This window comes from Emys orbicularis, chromosome 1 (genome assembly GCF_028017835.1).
Source record: "Emys orbicularis isolate rEmyOrb1 chromosome 1, rEmyOrb1.hap1, whole genome shotgun sequence".
Taxonomy (NCBI): Eukaryota; Metazoa; Chordata; order Testudines; family Emydidae; genus Emys; species Emys orbicularis.
The window spans coordinates 320,748,370-320,766,893 of NC_088683.1; the positions used below are offsets into that span (position 1 = coordinate 320,748,370).

The 18,524-nt window shown below is 40.6% G+C and overlaps 1 protein-coding gene across 1 annotated transcript in view; it reads left to right on the plus strand.

Moving 5' to 3' along the window:
• The window catches only part of LOC135878182 (NEDD4-binding protein 2-like 2), a 100,619-nt gene that overhangs the window by 24,061 nt on the left and 58,034 nt on the right, over positions 1-18,524 (plus strand). Inside the window, exons 5-7 of the mRNA XM_065403774.1 lie at positions 6,487-6,575; positions 6,975-7,051; positions 15,615-15,795. Coding sequence (XP_065259846.1) covers positions 6,487-6,575; positions 6,975-7,051; positions 15,615-15,795 — 347 coding nt within the window. The remainder of the gene's footprint in view (positions 1-6,486; positions 6,576-6,974; positions 7,052-15,614; positions 15,796-18,524) is intronic.

Genomic DNA, 18,524 nt, shown 5'->3' on the forward strand with positions numbered 1-18,524 from the left:
AAGGAAATTCACTCATCTCTTGTCCAACTATTTGTCTTATCGGGGTTCTGTACAGATAGAAAGCTGAAGAAGCAAACACACCCAGAGTGATGCAGTTCCTGGAGTTCCTTTGGATTCAGGACAAACACAGACATATGGTTCCAAGGAATTCAGTCATAGGCCTGTGATGAGAATTAATACCATTAGGTACAAAGGAACATTCATCTCAGAAAAATGTTAACAGAAGATGAAGATGGCCATAAGGGAAAACAAGTGCTGTCACAGAAACAAAAATCCAATTCTTATTGGAGCCTTTTAGGAATTCTGATATCGTACACATACGATACTGTTCATACGATACTTATCCAGTAGATTTGGGTATCCCCTCCATATCTTGCACTGTCTTATCTGTTGGCAGAGAACAAGCTCCATTTGTATGTTCTGTGCTCCTATAACTGGTGTATGTAGAAAATCAGATATTTTGAAGGGTTCCTCCAGATCAGGGTACCAAAAAAAGGGAGATCATGGCATCCACTAGCTGGAACACAATGAATTGAACTGAGATATCAGAGCATTGCTCCTTCTATGGATAACAGACCTGTTTGGGTCATGATAGTCAACGTAACTGATAGATTTTCATAATATATGGGAAGAACATAATCAGCTCTATCCCAGAGAGAAATTCTGTCTTCGGTGGAGCAGAGTTTCCTCTCTCTCTGTGTGCACTGCCCATCAAGGAGGCAGTGGTCATCAAGATTTACACATGGCAAAAGTCAGATTAGCAGAGTGACTTCTACACCCAGAAATAACTTGCTAATTTTAAATCAATTTGGTGGGCTGATGATTGACCTCTTTGCACCTGGAAACAGTAAATAAGTGCCCTGAGGCCTCTCTGTGTGTCAGGACCCAGGAAGTAAGGTGGTGAGTGACATCTTGCTAAGTTGTGCAGGGTCCCTCCTATATGTCTTCCCACCTTTTCCACTGTTCCCCAGAACAATACAAAATATAGGAATGAGAAAACAGTAAAATATCATTTAAGCCTTTCTGGAAGAAGGTGCTGTGGTTCTCAGGTCTGGTTAACATAGAAATGGATCTTTAGATGTCCCTATTTCACAGAAGAGATCTGCTGTTGCAAAACGAATCCTTCCTCTGGGACAGGTTTAAAATGAATATTTGGATGAGGTGACTTATTGCTGTCATGGACTCCAAAAGAGAAGGAAACAAATAGAACTTAAACTGTGGACTGTGCACCAGCCAGTAGAATAACTACCATGTTAAATCAGTGAAACATATCCTTGAGTGGCCATAGCCTGGAGCGCATTATTGTGAGAGCATGAGTGTCCCAGCAAAAAGGTCAAGGCTCTGTAGTATAATGTTCTCAGCATATTCAATAAAAGGCAGTTTTTTACACATCCCAACATTAAATATCTCTTTAGGGCATCAATCTCACCCTAATCTCACACAGTCAATGTGTCACACAGGCATGGTGTCCTGCTCCTTACAGCATTGCCCAGATTGAAACCTTGCAGGAAGGGTTGTTATACTTCCTATCCATTAGAGTAGACCTCCAGATAGCTACTATCTTCAATCAGATGTTTCTTTTTTTTTTTTTAAATAAATTGAGAGCTTTTTAACTGAGATTTAGTATTGTACTTTTAATTCAGACAGCTGTCATAGCATTCATTCCTTAAATAAATTCAAGAAATATTCCTCGTTCAGTTAAGCATCAAAGTCCAGTCCTTAGGAGCATTGACAGTGTCAGGACAGAGTAGTCATGTCTCTGCTATTGAGATCTGCCAGACTTCACCATATTCTGAATATTTGCTCATCCAGTCTTAGCCAATGCCATTTCCTTTCTTTGGGCAGAAATTTTATCCACACCTTAATGCCCAAGGAAGGATGGAGGCAATATTTATATAATTTACTTTGTTTTGGAAGTCCATTTTTAAAGCATGTACCTGCTTCCCATTGTGGTAGGACACTGTTATGAAAATCCCGTTGTAATGGATCTGTGGATCTATGCACCAAGAACAAGAAAATTTATCCATGCTTACTTGAAAATTTTCTTTCTTTAAGTAATAAGGTCCACAGATCTGGCCCACCATGGAGACAAATAGATCATAAAGAATAGAGATGGAAATTGACATCCAAGGATTTGGGTTTGTTGCTATTAGTTAGAATTTACCTTGCTTTGCAGTAGGAGAAATTGTTGTGTTTTTCCTCAAAGTATATTTAGCACAATCTATACATTTAAGTAGGTGTGAATTATCCTGGCTGTGGAAGTTATCTGAACTGGAGGGAACTTCAGGAAGTAGGGCATTCCCAGGCTGGTAGGTCTGGTTCTACCTTCAAGCAGGCTGAAGTACCTATTGTAAAGGATCTGTGGATCTTATTATTTAAAAAAAGGAAATTTTCAAGTAAGCACAGATACATATTCGTATTCCATCAAAATAGTGGAACAGCAACAGTGTAGGCTTCATCCACTGCTTCTCAATAGTGTTATAGAGGGACCAGCTTCAGGAGTAGAGAGTAGGTTAATTGATTCAATGGCCGTTTGTTTAAAACTGCCAACTATGGTAATTGTGGTGGATTTTCTGATATAGACACTTGTTCACTTGGAATGAAACTGTAACTCATTTGGTGGCTAATCTCTTCCTGGTAATGGACAACAGTTGTTTGACTATTCTGATCCTTTAAAATCTGTCAGCAATCTTTGATAGTGAGGTTTTGTTAACCTGCCTGTGGCCACTAGTTGAAAGTTTCCTCTCCAAAGCTTTGTATAGAGTAGGGGAAAAGGTGCTTATTTTCAATCAAATTAACTCAATTCAATTTAAAACCCAATTTAGCACCAGTATAGACTTAGTTTTATATCCTTTGCTCATTTTTAGTATGCCAAGGCTATAATTCACCTGGTAAAATTGAGCTAATGTTGTTAATTCCGTTTAGCACCAATATACATAGTTAAACTCAATTTGAAAATAAGCACCTTTTTCCTACTCTAGACAAGGCCCAAGAGGTATTGGAGAGTGGTTCTGAACAATTGCTCATCTGTTCTGAAGAATCTCTTATAAATGGTGTGAAATTTTGGGTCATCCTTATGCAAATGACGTGCTGCTCTGCATTTTCATTTTTATCAGACCTGGATGATGATGTGTCTGTGCTTTCTCAGCACCTGGCCAAGATTGGGACTTGGATGAGAATAATCTTTCTGTGTAAACCAGACAAAATAGAAGTGGCTGATGGGTTAAGGGAAACAATTATTTCTACTCCTTTTATTTGCTCGTTTTTTGTCCAAGGAAATTTAAACGTGGGAATGCTCTTTGACCCCTGTAAACCTGGGTGGTGGGTGTGGAGGTGGTGAAGAGAGGATTTTGGTTTGTTTGTTTGTGTTTTTTTTTTTTTTTACATCTGTCTGGCAAGTTCAAAAAAGAACTAGATAAATTCATAGAGAATAGGTCCATCAATGGCTATTAGCCTGGATGGGTAGGGATGGTGTCCCTAGCATCTGTTTGCCAGAAACTGGGAATGGGCGACAGGGGATGGATCACTTTATGATTACCTGTTCTCTTCATTCCCTCTGGGGCATCTGGCATTGGCCACTGTCGGAAGACAGGATACTGGGCTAGATGAACCTTTGGTCTGACCCAGTATGGCAGTTATGTTCTTAAGTTGTTTACAACATTTTCTTACACATCCAAACCTCATCACAGTTATCCATGCCACTGTGTTTTCTGGATTTGATTACTGCAAAATGCTCTGATTTGGGGTACACAAGACTTCTTCAGTGTGGCCCAAAACTAGTGCAAAATATGGTTTCCTGCATGCAGGAAATGTATTACAGAAGTCTTCATAGTTTTCCAATTCATTTCTCGATATAGAACAGAGCTTGACTTTAATCTTGAAAAGCTTTACTTGTTCTAGATCTTAGCTATAGAAAAGACCACTTTTCTCCCAGTGAGCCAGCATGGTGAATCAGGTCAGCTGAAGTGCTTGAGTGAATAGATTCTAGATTTAAATGTTCAGTGATAGAATAGTCTCAGTTCAAAAAAATGTTCCTGTGTTGGTCAGTGATAATCTGGTATGTTGACCTTATGAGACAGTGTTTGATAAGAGATTGTTTTGGAAGGGAATTTTGTTTTGGAGAACTGTAATTTTTTTCTTCTTCTGGTAGAGGGCAAAAAATATACATTCTTAAGTGTTTTTTGTCCCTGAGATATGTTAGAGGGCATTTTATAAATAAAAATATAAATAAAGGCCAGCAAACAGTCATATCATAATGATTTTTAGTAATTTGATAATGATTTTTAGTCATTTCTGACCTGAGACTAGCTCAAACTAGTGACCTAGAGGTGAAAAGCTCTATATCTCCTTATCCATTTATCTAAGTTATCCAATATTTCTGTATTTCAATATTTAATAGGAAAACTATTCCTATTTTTTGAAGCTGGGGTGTGTCTGTGCAGTACCAGAACAGCTGATTACCTTCAGTTTTAGCTTGCAATGAATGCCTTTGTACAGCTTTGGGTGCAAGCAGCTATTAATTACATCATTATGTAGGTGGTGGGGAGGTGCATACATTTATTCATAGACTTGCTAAAGTGCTTTGTAGTCCTACACACGTATATAAGCCTTGAATACTACTTATACTAGGATCATGGTGAAGAAAGCAAAAATGAAAGTACACTTCCCAAATGAGGAAATTAGTCAGTCAACGAAAATTTATGAAATTTTTGTAAAGCTGAAAAGGTAATTTAATGTTATCCCTGTCAGAACACTTGAGAGTTACCTGATACCTATTTTACAAAACTACTGATTAGATTTTAGCTCTGAGTGAAATTTTAGACTCCAAAATATTAATTTGAAAATTAAATGTAAAGATTGTAACTGATACTAAAGCAATTTGTATATTATAATTATATATTGCATTTAAAAAAACTGTTAAAAAAGTAAGGTTGCAAAGTCAAATAGTCAAACATTAGGAAATACCAGAATTATGGTTGCTTGTGCATATGCATTATGCTACTGTCTTTAATTACGTGATCACTATCACAGTTACAGGGTGACCTGTACCTGAGTCCCTCTAGTGCACCCTTCCAGTGATAGACTTCACTACTACAACTTAAGTAACAAAATGCTCTCTTCTCTAATAAGATATTGCTTACCCAAAATGCTTTTCATGGTGTTTTCAACCAGAATGGCTGAGACCATCCTTTCATGAGACCAAAGGCCTGCTGTCACCTTGTCTTCTTACCCCTTTTTTGCTTTTGAGTCAGTCTTCCCTCCTTCTTACCACCCCATGTTGCCTAGTGGCTAGTCCTTCCTGGAATACTGCATTCCGTTTTGGTTTCCACACTTAAAAACGGATTTTGACAAATTGGAAAGGATTTAGAAAAGAGCTGCCAGAATGATTTGAGGTCTTACAGTGAGACTAAAACTCCATTCAACAAAGAAAGTTGACTGGTGATACTTGATCCGTCTATAAGTATCTATATGGGGGAAATATTTCTGGTAGTAGAGGCCTTTTCAGTTTAATACATGAAGCCATAACAAGATGGAGTGACTAGAAAAGTGGTTCTCAAACTTTTGTATTGGTGACCCCTTTCACACAGCCAGCCTCTGAGTGTGACCCCTCCCCTTATAAATTAGAAACTCTTTTTTACATTTAATACTATTATAAATGCTGGAAGTGAGCAGGGTTTGGGGGTGGAGGCTGACAGTTCATGACCTCCCATGTAATAGTCTTGCGACCTCCTGAGGGGTCGCGACCCCCAGTTTGAGAACCCCTGAACCAGAAGCTGAAGCTAGAATAAATTAAGATCAGAAACAGGGTGCAGATTTTTTTACAAAAAGGTTAATTAGATATTAGTACAATTTACCTAGAAATGTGGTGGTTGAAGTCTTTAAATCAAGATTGAAGGTCTTTCTAAAATATATGCTCTAGCTCAGCCAAAAGTTCTGGGCTTGATAGTTTGCAGTTACACATGTGGGATTTTATTAATGGAAATATTAGTTTCTTAAAGCAATAAAGTATCTTAAGCATAAGTTTTTCTAGAAGCATTTTCATGCCATCTCTGTCACAATAAATGTGTATTCCATGTAATGTGGCCCTGGTAATTATTATTCTAGGAATTAACTGTAAATGTAACTATAAAAGTTTAGCCAACAACTCTTCTTGTCTTGTTTCCCACGACAAATGCCTCCATAGCTTCTTATTAGGAATCAAGAAGGCAATAGGCAGTTTTCCCTGTTAACTATATAGCTCTGTTAGCACTTGTCTCTGTTAAGTAGATTACTGTTTGTTGGTTTACCCTGAAGCTGTGGCCTTCTTATTTAAGTGGAATCTAATTAAATAGAAATCCAGTTTAGATTGCTTAATTAATCACGACATACTAATGCAAACCTCTTGTAGAACAAAAATGCTTGTCATTATTTTACTTGAAATAGAATATTCATTCCAATTTTTCACTCAGATATTGAGGGTTGTATTGTAATCTTTATTTACTGCAGCAAAACAAGCAATGGACCAGGGAAGATCTCCCATTATAATAGACAACACTAATACTCAAGCCTGGGAAATGAAGCCGTATGTGGAAATGGTAAATATAACTACTGTGTAATTAAATCCATTGTTGTTATACTGTGGTTGTGTTGTTGTTTTTTTGCAGACCTACCTTCACAAAGCACGAATGCAACTACTTTGTCTAGTAATGGGTCTTCCTTGTTGACATTCCTTCCTCTCCTCGAACAGGCTTTTTCTTTGACATAGCCACTAACAGGTAGTCTAGTTTGGATTGACTTGACCTCATGTTTTTAGCCTAAGATGAAACCTAGAGGTTGTGGGGTAAGTGATCTAAAGTTCAGTGGGCTAAGACTGCTTCGTATTTAATTTTAATAACAATCTGGTTTTCATTAATATTTTTTCTATTTGTTGCAACATAAACTGGTATAATAATGTTACACCTATCATGCAGACTGTATTTCTTTGTTTGCTGTAGGCTCTAGGGAAAGGCTACAGAGTGGAATTCCATGAGCCAGACACATGGTGGAAGTTTGATCCAGAGGAGTTAGAAAAGTAAGACTTGTGTTATAGTAGCCATCATAGTTCTGTTCTTTTTCTTTTGTATTGTGGTTTAATTTAAATTTTTCTCAATACTTCATCAGTTGCTTAAGTGCTTTACCGCTAACGTGTTTTCTAGTATGTACTGACTTCTGTTAATATTTATGTAAATATACTGCTTACTTAAATATCAGCTCAGGAATACACAGAGGACCCTGCGTCCTGGTCCCTTTGAAATCAACAGCAAAATTTCCATGGACTTAAGTGGGAAAAATAATCAGGCCCATAGGACACACTTCCTTACACAGTGGATGATTAAACTAACCTGGGAAGTCATTGCTACAAGATGTGACTGAGGCCATGAGCATTTATGTAGATTAGACATTTATATAGATAAGAACACCCACAGTTTAATTAGGTAAGATAAAACATTTTATAAGGAATAAAAATCCTCATGCCTAAGGGTGTAACTCCACTCCTAACTAGTGGGGATTAGGAAGAAAATTCCCATATAAGCAGGCTATTCCATAATTGTCCATCACAGTGTTACTTGAAACTTTTCTCTGTGCCCCTCCGCCCTCCCCCCCCCCCCCAAATCATCTGGTATTAAGTACTGTTGGAAATGTGATACTGGATTAGATAGACATTTGATCTGATCTGTTATTGCGGTGCCTATTTAATTTTGTTTGTTAATTCCTGATGTTTGTCATCCACTCTAGATCCTCTTGAAATTATGGGATTCAGTGCATGCCAGGCAAACTTGGGAGAAGTCAAATGTATAAATATTTTTACTATTTTTTCCCCATCTCTTGTTGATATGGTATCATTCTAAGGCTACGATATGGTATCATTCTAAGGCTACCGACAAAGTGATTGGGTTGAGTTAGCCTTGCAATGGTATGTTAACAAGGGATAAGGAAAAAATAGTAAGAACATTCGTCTTCTAACTAGATAGTAGAAGAGCACGGTTTTTGGTTTTCTTGTTTTGGTAACTAAAAATATTAAAATAGTGTATATAAAAAGAAAAATAATTACTAAACACTAAGAAATTGCATGAATAATCTCACTCAAATTAAACTAAACTCTTTATGACCAAGTATCTGAACTCTTTCAAAATGTAGGTTATAATGAAAACTTACATAAAGAAGTGTAATGGCTCTAATATAATACTGGAGTGAAACAAAAGTAGGCATACCAATTCAGTATCTCATCAGCTCTTAATAGCTAAGCAGGGGAAGGTCTGGTTAGTACTTATGTAGAAGGTCATCAAGGAAAATGCAGGGTTGCTTAGGAAATGGCGTTTGGTGGTTCAGTAAGACATTCTATCCTCAAAGTCAGTATTGAACAGGCGTTGCACATGTCAGAGGCACTTTGCTGTGAGAATCAACATCTTACCGATTAGTTCTGACCACATGTAATTATGAAATAGTCCATGAAATTATTTTGCAAGAGTTAGGGAAGTTAACACTGGTGACCTGGCCAGATTCCTCTCTTGGTAATTGCACTTTACATTTCTCCTGCAATTGGGTACAGTATTGGCGTGGAGTGTTGCTATACTCTGTTAAACAGTTGCTGTTTCTCCCTCCATAGAGGCCTGCCTTCATTCATTCATCTATATAGGTCTAAAGTGAATTGTATGTGGAGGTACAAAATTGTAGTTCCTTGTGCTGGAGAGGTTCATTGTGCTTTGGGAGAATTTACAATAGGGTAATGGCAAGTGGTGGTTCTACTATCCCACTTCTTCAGGTTTTATGCCATTGGAGGGCAGCCTTATGCTGCATTCAGTGTTCCTTAGAAATCCTGTCTGTGGACACTATTGTGGGGATGTACTGAACGAATGCATCAGCAACTGTGGCCATGCCCCCTCCACTGTCAGCACCGCGCACCTTTGTGGCCTTATTGGCTCTCTGCAGATGCCTTCCTCAGTGCAAATTCTTTGCATCTGCCTGTGCCACTGGACGCTGCCCTTCCTCCCCACATCCCTTACCAATTCATACAAAGGAAGACTTAAAATAGGAGTGACCACATACTAATTCTGTGCTAGGGGCTGAATTATTATGGCATTGAAAATCAGAGAGTTGGGAGTAAAAGATTGACTGGCAAAATCAGAAACATCAGCCTCCATTGTTAACAGAAGAGGTCTAGATGGACAAGGATGGAAGCAGAAATGAAAGCCTCTTTTAGCCGATCGAATACCTGTTGAGTCTCCGCAGACCAGACAAACCAGGCTCCCTTTTTCAGAAGGGCCATTGGGGGGCTACCAGGTATCGAAATCTCAGATGAAACACTGGTAGAAGTTAGCAAACCCTAAGAATCATTGTATTCCCCAGACATCCCTCGGAGCAGCCCACTCTGGGATGGTAGAGACCTTATGTGGGTCCATAGCCCCTCTGGGGAGACAACTATGAATTTAATTTAGTGTATAAGTCGTCTGACATATTATTTCTAGAACATGGTTTACATGCTGTTCATTCTGGTTCTTGTTTTCAGAGAATATCAGGATGTCATCTAAGTAAATTACTACAAAATGGTCCAATGTATTTTTGAAAATGTCATTTATAAAATGTTGAAAAGTAACAGTGGCATTGTGTAGTCAGACCAGCATCACAGTGTATTCAAAATGTCTGTAACAGGTGCAGAATGTAATAGTCAACACACAGGTGTAGGAAACCATCCTTCTTGGTGACAAATAAAATTGGAGCCCTGGCCAAGGACTTGGAGGGACAGATGAACCCCTTGCACAGACTCTCTTGTAGGTAGCTTCTAAGGGCCTGCAGCTTGGGTTCTGAAAGGGAATAAATATGTCCAAAAGGAATTTCCACTCCGGCCTGGATATTTATAGGGCAATTATAGGGCTGATGAGGCAGCAAAATATTGGTCCTCCCTTTGTCAAAAATATCAAACAGGTCCTGGTACTTTGCAGTTATAGCCATAGTAGTTGGGGGGCTGGCTGTGTCTAGTGAGGCCCCTCCTAACCTGCCTTAGCCTGGCTTGGAGAGAGACAGCTTCAACAAGTATAAGATGGGGGCTGCCTCTTTCCCCTGACTGAGGTTGAGACGGCAGGTCTGACATGATTGCAGAGAGGTGAACTTGATCATGCTAGAGCTCCAGCAGTTGTGGGGGTCATGGGTGGTTTGCCAGGTGATGCCAGAAATAACTACAAAGAGGGGGAAACAGATTAGGCCAAACTGTAAGGTCTCCTGGTGGTCCTGGATAGTGGCGACTTCTGAAGGAGCTGTTTCTCATGTAACTGGGCTGGAGGAAAATAGAGATCCATTGACCGCTTCAGTGAGGTCTGGGATGGAATTGACTCATGTTGGTATCTGGTGTTATGAGATGCTCCTGTGTCCACGAGGGCTTCCAGGTGGATGTCTGCCATGGCCAGATGTCTTAAGCAGAGTGGGAGCTGAAGGTGAGTAAGGTGGAGCACTGCCACTAACCTGTGAAGTGGTACTGGTGTATCGAGCTAGATCCAGGGGAATTACACCATCCCCAACCAGGATTCTCGTAGAAGGTTGAGGCCTGGTATTTCCTTGCTGGGAGACGGACTGACCTTTAGCTGGGCAACTTGAGCTGTAATGTCTAGTTCTGCCACAGTAAAGGCATAGGCCTTCCAAGTGGCATTGGTTCTTTTCACCATCAGAAAGGCAGGACCAGACAGTGTCAAGTTGCATAGGATCTGGTTGCGGCAGGAGGTCGGTGGGGAGCTCAGTCTGAGCATGAGTGACCAAGACTAGTGTATGATCAAGGCACCGTTGCCTTTTCTTGGCAACGTTCCAATAGCCGGCTATCAATGCTTATGTTTATGTTGATCGGGGTGCCAGTCTGGCCAAGATTTCTGCCCAGGCCACTTCGTCCTTCTCTTCATCACTCAGACCATGACAGAAGTGGTGGTGCTGCATGGCCTTGCTCCATTCCGTGTCAGCTGCGAGGCAGCAGAACTTTGTGGCATAGCTAGTGACCAGCTTGTAGCCTTGTCTCAGGGCTTGAAGTGCTGATTCTGCTGTATGTGTCCGGTTCAGGTCATTGAAATGTGTTGTCATGGCCTGGATAAAGTTCTTGAACTCCCCCAAGAAGGGACTGGCTTACTCCAGAGAGGGGGAAGCCCAGGCAAGCACCTTCCAATCAGGAGACTAATGATGAGCCCCACCTTGGCTCTACTGATGGAATAGGTCTGTGGTCTTATCTGGAACAGGAGTGGCATTGGTTCAGAAACCCATGAGAAGCCCTGTGGTCCCCATTGAACTTGTCTGGGTGGGGAATCATAGGACTGGAAGAGACCTCGAGAGGTCATCTAGTCCAGTCCCCTGCACTCATTGCAGGACTAAGTATTATTTAGTCCATTCGTGACAGATGTTTGTCTAACCTGCTCTTAAAAATCTCCAATGATGGAGATTCCACAACCTCTCTAGGCAATATATTCCAGTATATTAACCACCCTGACAGGAAGTTTTTCCTAATGTCCAACCTAAATCTCCTTTGCTGCAATTTAAGCCCATTGCTTCTTGTCCTATACTCAGAGGTTAAGAAGAACAATTTTTCTCCCTCCTCCTTGTAACAACCTTTTATGTGCTTGAAAACTGTTATCATGTCCCCTCTCGGTCTTCTCTTTTCCAGACTAAACAAATCCAATTTTTTCAGTCTTCCCTCATAGGTCATGTTTTCTAGACCTTTAATCATTTTTGTTGCTCTTCTCTAGACTTTCTCCAATTTGTCCACATCTTTCCTGAAATGTGGCGCCCAGAACTGGACACAATACTCCAGTTGAAGCCTAATCAGCGCGGAGTAGAGCGGAAGAATTGCTTTTCGTGTCTTGCTTACAATGCTCCTGCTAATACATCCCAGAACAGGGGTGGGCAAACTACGGGCCGCATCTGGCCCATCAGAGCTTTTAATCCAGCCCTCAAGCTCCCGCCAGGGAGTAGGATCGGGGGCTTTCTGTGTGGCTGCCAGAATCAGTGGCATGTCCCCCTTCTGGCTCCTACATGTAGGGGCAGCCAGGGGGCTCCACATGATGTCCCCCCCGCCCCCCCAGCTTCTATTGGCCAGGAACTTTGGCCAATGGGAGCTGTCTGCGGACGGGACAGCGTGCAGAGCCACCTGGCCACGTTGTGCCTCCGCGTAGGAGCCAGAGGGGGGCATGTCGCTGCTTCCAGAAGCTGCGGGGGCGGTGCCTGCAGACGGGGCAGCGCGCAGAGCCGCCTGGCCAGCATTGTGCTTCTGCATAGGAGCCAGAGGAGGGACATGCTGCTGCTGCTTCGGGGAGCTGCTTGAGGTAAGCGCCACCCAGAGCCTGCACCTCTGAGCCCCCTGCGGCCCAACCTCCTGCCCCAGCCATGATCCCCCTCCCGCCCTCAGAACTCCTCGGTCCCAGTCTGGAGCACCCTACTGCACCCCAGACCCACCCCAGAGCCTGCACCCCCCAGCTGGAGCCCTCACCCCCCCCCCTGCACCCCAACCCCCTGCCCCAGCCTGGAGGCCCCTCCCACACCCTGAACTCCTCATTTCTGGCCCCACCCCAGAGCCCGCATCCTCAGCTGGAGCCCTCACCCTAACCCCCAATTTTGTGAGCATTCATGGCCCGCCATACAATTTCTATACCCAGATGTGGCCCTCAGGCCAAAAAGTTTGCCCACCCCTGTCCCAGAATGGGATTTGCTTTTTTTGCAACAGTGTTGCACTGTTGACTCATATTAAGCTTGTGGTCCAATATGACCCCCAGATCTCTTTCCGCAGTACTCCTTCCTAGGCAGTCATTTCCCATTTCGTATGTGTGCAACTGATTGTTCCTTCCTAAATGAAGTACTTCGCATTTATCCTTATTGAATTTCATCCTATTAATTCAGACCATTTCTCCAGTCTGTCCTGATCATTTTGAATTTTAATCCTATCCTCCAAAGCACTTGCAACCCTTCCCAGCTTAGTATCGTCCGCAGACTTTATAAGTGTACTCTCTATGCTATTATCTAAATCATTGATGAAGATATTAAACAGAACCGGACCAAAAACTGATCCCTGCGGGACCCCACTCGTTATGCCCTTCCAGCATGACTGTGAACCACTGATTACTCTATGGGAACGGTTTTCCAACCAGTTTTGCACCCACCTTATAATAGCTCCATCTAGGTTGCATTTCCCTAGTTTGTTTATGAGACGGTCATGTGAGACTGTATAAAAAGCTTTGATACTGTCAATAGGAATGAAAAGGAATCTTTGGTTCCTTTACTGTATACTCCACCTGCAGAGTGCTATTCTGCGCCTCTGTGGGGAACCCAGCAGGTCAGCTAAGGAAGGACCTCCGTGTGCAGAATCCATCCCTATCAGTGGCTCTTTTCCCTGCCCCTCTCTGAGTCTTCTCTTCAGTTTTGTGGGCTGCTCAAACTATAATGAACAAGCCATGGGCAGCCTTGCCTATTGGTCAGGGTGGGAGGCTGGCTTAATGGTTGGAACAGAGGTAACCAGGCTTAGTGGCCAGGTTTGGAGCCAAATTATCACGTTTGGGGGGCTAGCCGAGAGCCAGAGACCCAGAGCCAGGGGCAGAGCAGTGATCAGAAACTCAATGTCAAGCCCAGGGAGTGAGCCAGAAACCAGGAACCACGGGTCAGAGCTGTGGTCAGAAGATGAATACCAAGTCCAGCAAGCAAGTCAGAGCCAGGAATCAGGAGTCAAGGGTCAGAGCCAGAGTGTAGGCCGGAGCCAAGAGCAGGGACTAGGAACTGGAAACCAGGATTAGGAATCCAGGAACAGAACCAGAGACAAGGAACAGAAAGCAGGAGCGGGGATTCAGAGTAAGGGCTAGGAGCAAGAAGGGAGCTGAGAGCAGGACCAAAAACATAGCTGCTGCTGTGGAATGCTGTGGAGCAGCCAGGAACCTAGGGCTGCTGCAGTGTTTGTTTGAGACTGTGAGTGCTGAAGTCTTCAGCCAATCTGGGTTCATTAGCTGAGTCAGCCAAGTACAATGAGCAGGGTCTGTGTTCAACTGGGGGTCCCTGATATGGCCCCCATCACGGTTGTATCTAACAGCATCATAGTATCTGATAGGTAAATAGAAAGAAGAGTTATCTTAGAACAGTATACACATATTGTCCATATTAACAGTGTGTAAGATATTGCAAACCCATGCAGTATCTTTGGGGTCCATTGTTTTAAATAAATGGTTTATGTATGATTGTGTTCTACTCCATGAGGGAGGATTACCATAGCTCCTCCGGGAATTAAAAACAGTGGGTCATGACTAAGGTAAATCAGCCAGGTTGTAACCCTCCCAGAGAGGTACCACTTCCTGGAGAGGCTCACATACACTATTTTTAAGCAGATTCTCCAAAGACCGATAGACAAAGAAAGGACTTTTGGATAAATAGCCTGAGTTTAAACCAGGGGTAGGCAACCTATGGCACATGTGCCGAAGGCGGCACGCGAGCTGATTTTCAGTGGCACTCACACTGCCCAGGTCCTGGCCACCACTCCGGGGGCCTCTGCATTTTAATTTAATTTTAAATGAAGTTTCTTAAACATTTTAAAAATCTTATTTACTTTACATACAACAATAGTTTAGTTCTATATTATAGACTTATAGAACGAGACCTTCTAAAAATGTTTAAATGTTTCGCGTGCCAGTCATACCTTAAATTAGAGTGAATAAATGAAGACTCGGCACACCACTTCTGAAAGGTTGCCGACCCCTGGTTTAAACTGACTCGGGGTCTTATTTCTAGCCTATCAAACAGACAGGAGCTGCTGTCCAAGGGAGGCCCTATCCCTTGCAGAAGAATTGGAAAGACTTTGGCCTACTGGGGCCCCATAAGACTAATGGGTGACCTCTGGTAGGCTGTTTGTTTTTACATGTTTGTTTACCTGATGAACAAATGTACTTGCTTAGAAAAAGCTGTGTGGTGACCTGTAACAGCCGGTATTCACACTACTTATAGCCCTTGGAGAGAAAGCAAAGCACAGGTCTTGTTTTTTTTTAGGCAGAATGGTTTGCTGCCGTTATTGCAGTAGAAGACCGGGAGCTGTGCAGCCTTAAAACCACTGGTTGGGGGGAGTGAGATGCAGGTCTCTGCCCAAGAGAGGTGATGACTGGGAGCCAGAAACCTTGAATTGGGTGACCTCAAGGGACCACAGGGGGGAAATACAGGTGCAGTTCTGCTGAAACTGTGACAAACAGCACCACATTTCTGTATAAAGGAAAATACTTTTTTAAAAATATTTTTGAATGTACAGTATATACAATTAATTGTGTTAAAAAGATGGAATACAATTTGGATATTATAAGATGGTAAATATTGTGTAATTAAATCTGAACTTCCACCCACTACAGCATATTGTTTTTGAGAAGTGTGTAGTCAGTTGTAGTGAATTCATCTGTTTCAACTATATTTAAGCTTACTGTTTTGTAGTGTTGGAAAAACCTATGTGATCCTTCTGGATCTTGAAAGTGGGCAGAAGATTAAATGATGGCATTTGATAGTCTGGATAGATGGAGAGGATAAAACACAAGATACTCTTCAAAAGTTTAAGAAAGACTGAAAACATATAAAAAGTACCAAACAGTTTATTTAAATTATTATTTTTGTAGGAGGAATAAACATGGGGTCCCTCGTGAGAAGATTGCTCAGATGTTGGAACGATATGAATATCAAATGTCCATCTCTGTTGTAATGAATTCAGTGGAACCTCCTCACAAAAACACACAAAGGCCACCTCCACAGCGAAGACAGAGGTGGGGAAGCTGTATAGACTCTTGGAATTCTTTCAGTGTTTCAAATAACCGATAACTCAGGTTATATTCAACTAACACCATTTTTTTGATCACCCTTTTAAAAATATTGAACAGTGGACTTTCTCCTGAGGTTTAAGTAGGCTTAATGCAATTAAAGGACCATTCTCTCTTGGAGATTGTTCCATTAAACAAAGTTTTGGAGGCTTAAATGTAAATAAAATTTAATATAAAAATGTATGTTAAATGTTTTTACAATCTCTATTTATTACATTTGTACTAACTTTGGTTTTGGATAGTATGAAGTAAACAAGTTTTCCTTTATAGTTGGGTCTCAAATAATGTTGTCTAAGGAGGATACTGTTGAACAGTTTTTTGTTTTTGTTCTTTTTTTGAGGAAGTCCTGACAAAACTGTTTTTTAAATAGAACTCAGAAAAGCCTAGAGGAATAGGTTATGTGTGTAGTTTACTGCATTTTAACTATTTCCACTGCTTTTTAATATTTTATCCAACTTTTACCAGGTTTTTATACTGAACAATTATGTTTTCTATTTCTTGGTGAATGCTTGTTCATTTTAATTGGTATCCAAAATGTTGTCACACTTATAACCCAGATTTTCTTCCCTCTTCCCTTTGTTTCCATCTTCACTTTTGGCCCAGAGTTTCATCTGGAAGCTAAACCAATGTGCTGCAATTGCAGTATTCACCAGCCTGAAATTACAAACCATCTATCTACTGAAATACCAAATGTAATTGTGCCTAGAGACTATCTAAATTTATTTTTTGAGATTTTTGTTGGCATGAAAATGTACAGCTGCGTTTCTTTAAGTTACAGCATTAAGATGCTTAATTAGAACTGAGTCTTTTGGGGCCAAGTGTTCTAACTGGGCAAAGAAAACAGAATACTTAAAATATTAGTCTCTCAGGGTCCATCTGCAGCTGGAGTGTGTGCAATTCCACCAAGTAGGTACAGGTGGACAGTGGTCTCAGTTCTGTAAAACCACATTACATTCTTTTCAGGATTTTGGCACAGATAATATTCTCTTCTTAGCAGATACCTAAAACTGAACCAGCATGGAGATTGATCATTTTATTGCCATAGATCCTTTTTACCTTAGGCTTAAACACTGGTATGGTAGTAAGTTTTAAATTTAATCCTTGCATTTTTCCTGGTCCCTGGACTAATAAAGTATCTCTCTGTCTATTATTGCTGCCATTGTTTTAGTAGTCCAATGTAAGTCTGACAAAATTAATGTTTTGTTCTTATGTTTTATGGTTTTATAGTACTTAAACAGCAGTTGATATAGTGCATCTTTGGACTCTGCCAGATTGGATTTTCTGTTGTGTGTTAAGAAACGTGGGGGTGATCTTGATGGCAAATTTGTTCAAGAATATTTGTCCATTGCATAAATAGATCTTAATTTAATATTTAATTCTGTTCTTCAAAGACAATTGTAAAGAACTTGGTTGTGTGCGGTACTATCAGCATAAGATAGCAATTATATTGCAGACACCAAGATGCATTTTTTACAATGAATGGATACGTTTATCATGCCTCACTGAACATGTTTATACTGTAGTGATAACGATGGCAGAAAAAAGAATCGGCATATTTACAATGGCTGCTCAAGTAAACTGCCTAAAGCAAACCTCATTAATTTCAAAGAATGTAATATGGTATCCATTTGTACCTCTACAATAAGGGGCTGTTCATACAAGATATCTACAGGGAATGGGATGAATTTAGTGATCTTTAGATACTTGTAAGGAGAGAACAAAGGTCATTGGCTGTCTATATGCTGTCTGACTGATGAGAACCACAAAACAAGTTTTCAAATCTGAGGCTCTTACTTGAAAAGTGGTTGATGCAATTAAGACTTCTGTAATTGTGTAGGAAACTATAACAAAACAAGGAGGTTTTTTCAATTTTTAAATAAAATCTAAATCTTGGGTCTAAAAGTACTTGACTTTGTCCTTCCCATGGCACAAAGTGCATTTGTCCCAGGCACCATTTATTGGGAGTACAGATATGCAATGCAAACTTTTAGGACTTTATACAGCTGTCATTCTAGTATTCTAAGAAGAGTATATGATCAGGCCCCATTATAGTGGTTTTGAAGGGGAACATTTGAACTTGTAATGGGGTCAGGTTGAATAAACCATAAAATCATTATTTCGTTTTTGAGAAAGGGAAGAACAGAAAGGTTAAGGCGAAGTTGTAGATGCCTTTGAAGGATGGCTTCATATAAAAATACATGTCATATCACTAGGCCTCTCAATTAATCGCAGTTAACTCATGTAATTAAGTAAAAAAATGTAATCAAGATTTAAAATATTAATCGTGGTTAATCGCAGTTTTAATTGCATTGTTAAACAATAGAATACTAATTGACATTTATTAAATATTTTTGGATGCTTTTCTATATTTTCAAATATACTGATTTTAGTTACAACACAGAATACAAAGTGTACACTGCTCACTTTATATTACTTTTTATTGCAAATATTTTCACTGTAAAAATTATAAAAGAAACAGTATTTTTCAATTCACCTCATACAAGTACTGTAGTGCAATCTCTTTATCGTGAAAGTGCAACTTACAAATGTAGATTTTTTGTTGTTGTTACATAACTGCACTCGAAAACAAAACAATGCAAAACTTTAGAGCCTACAAGTCCACTCAGTCCTACTTCTCGTTCAGCCAGTCGCTAAGACAAATAAGTTTGTTTACATTTATGGGAGATAATGCTGCCCACTTCTTATTTACAA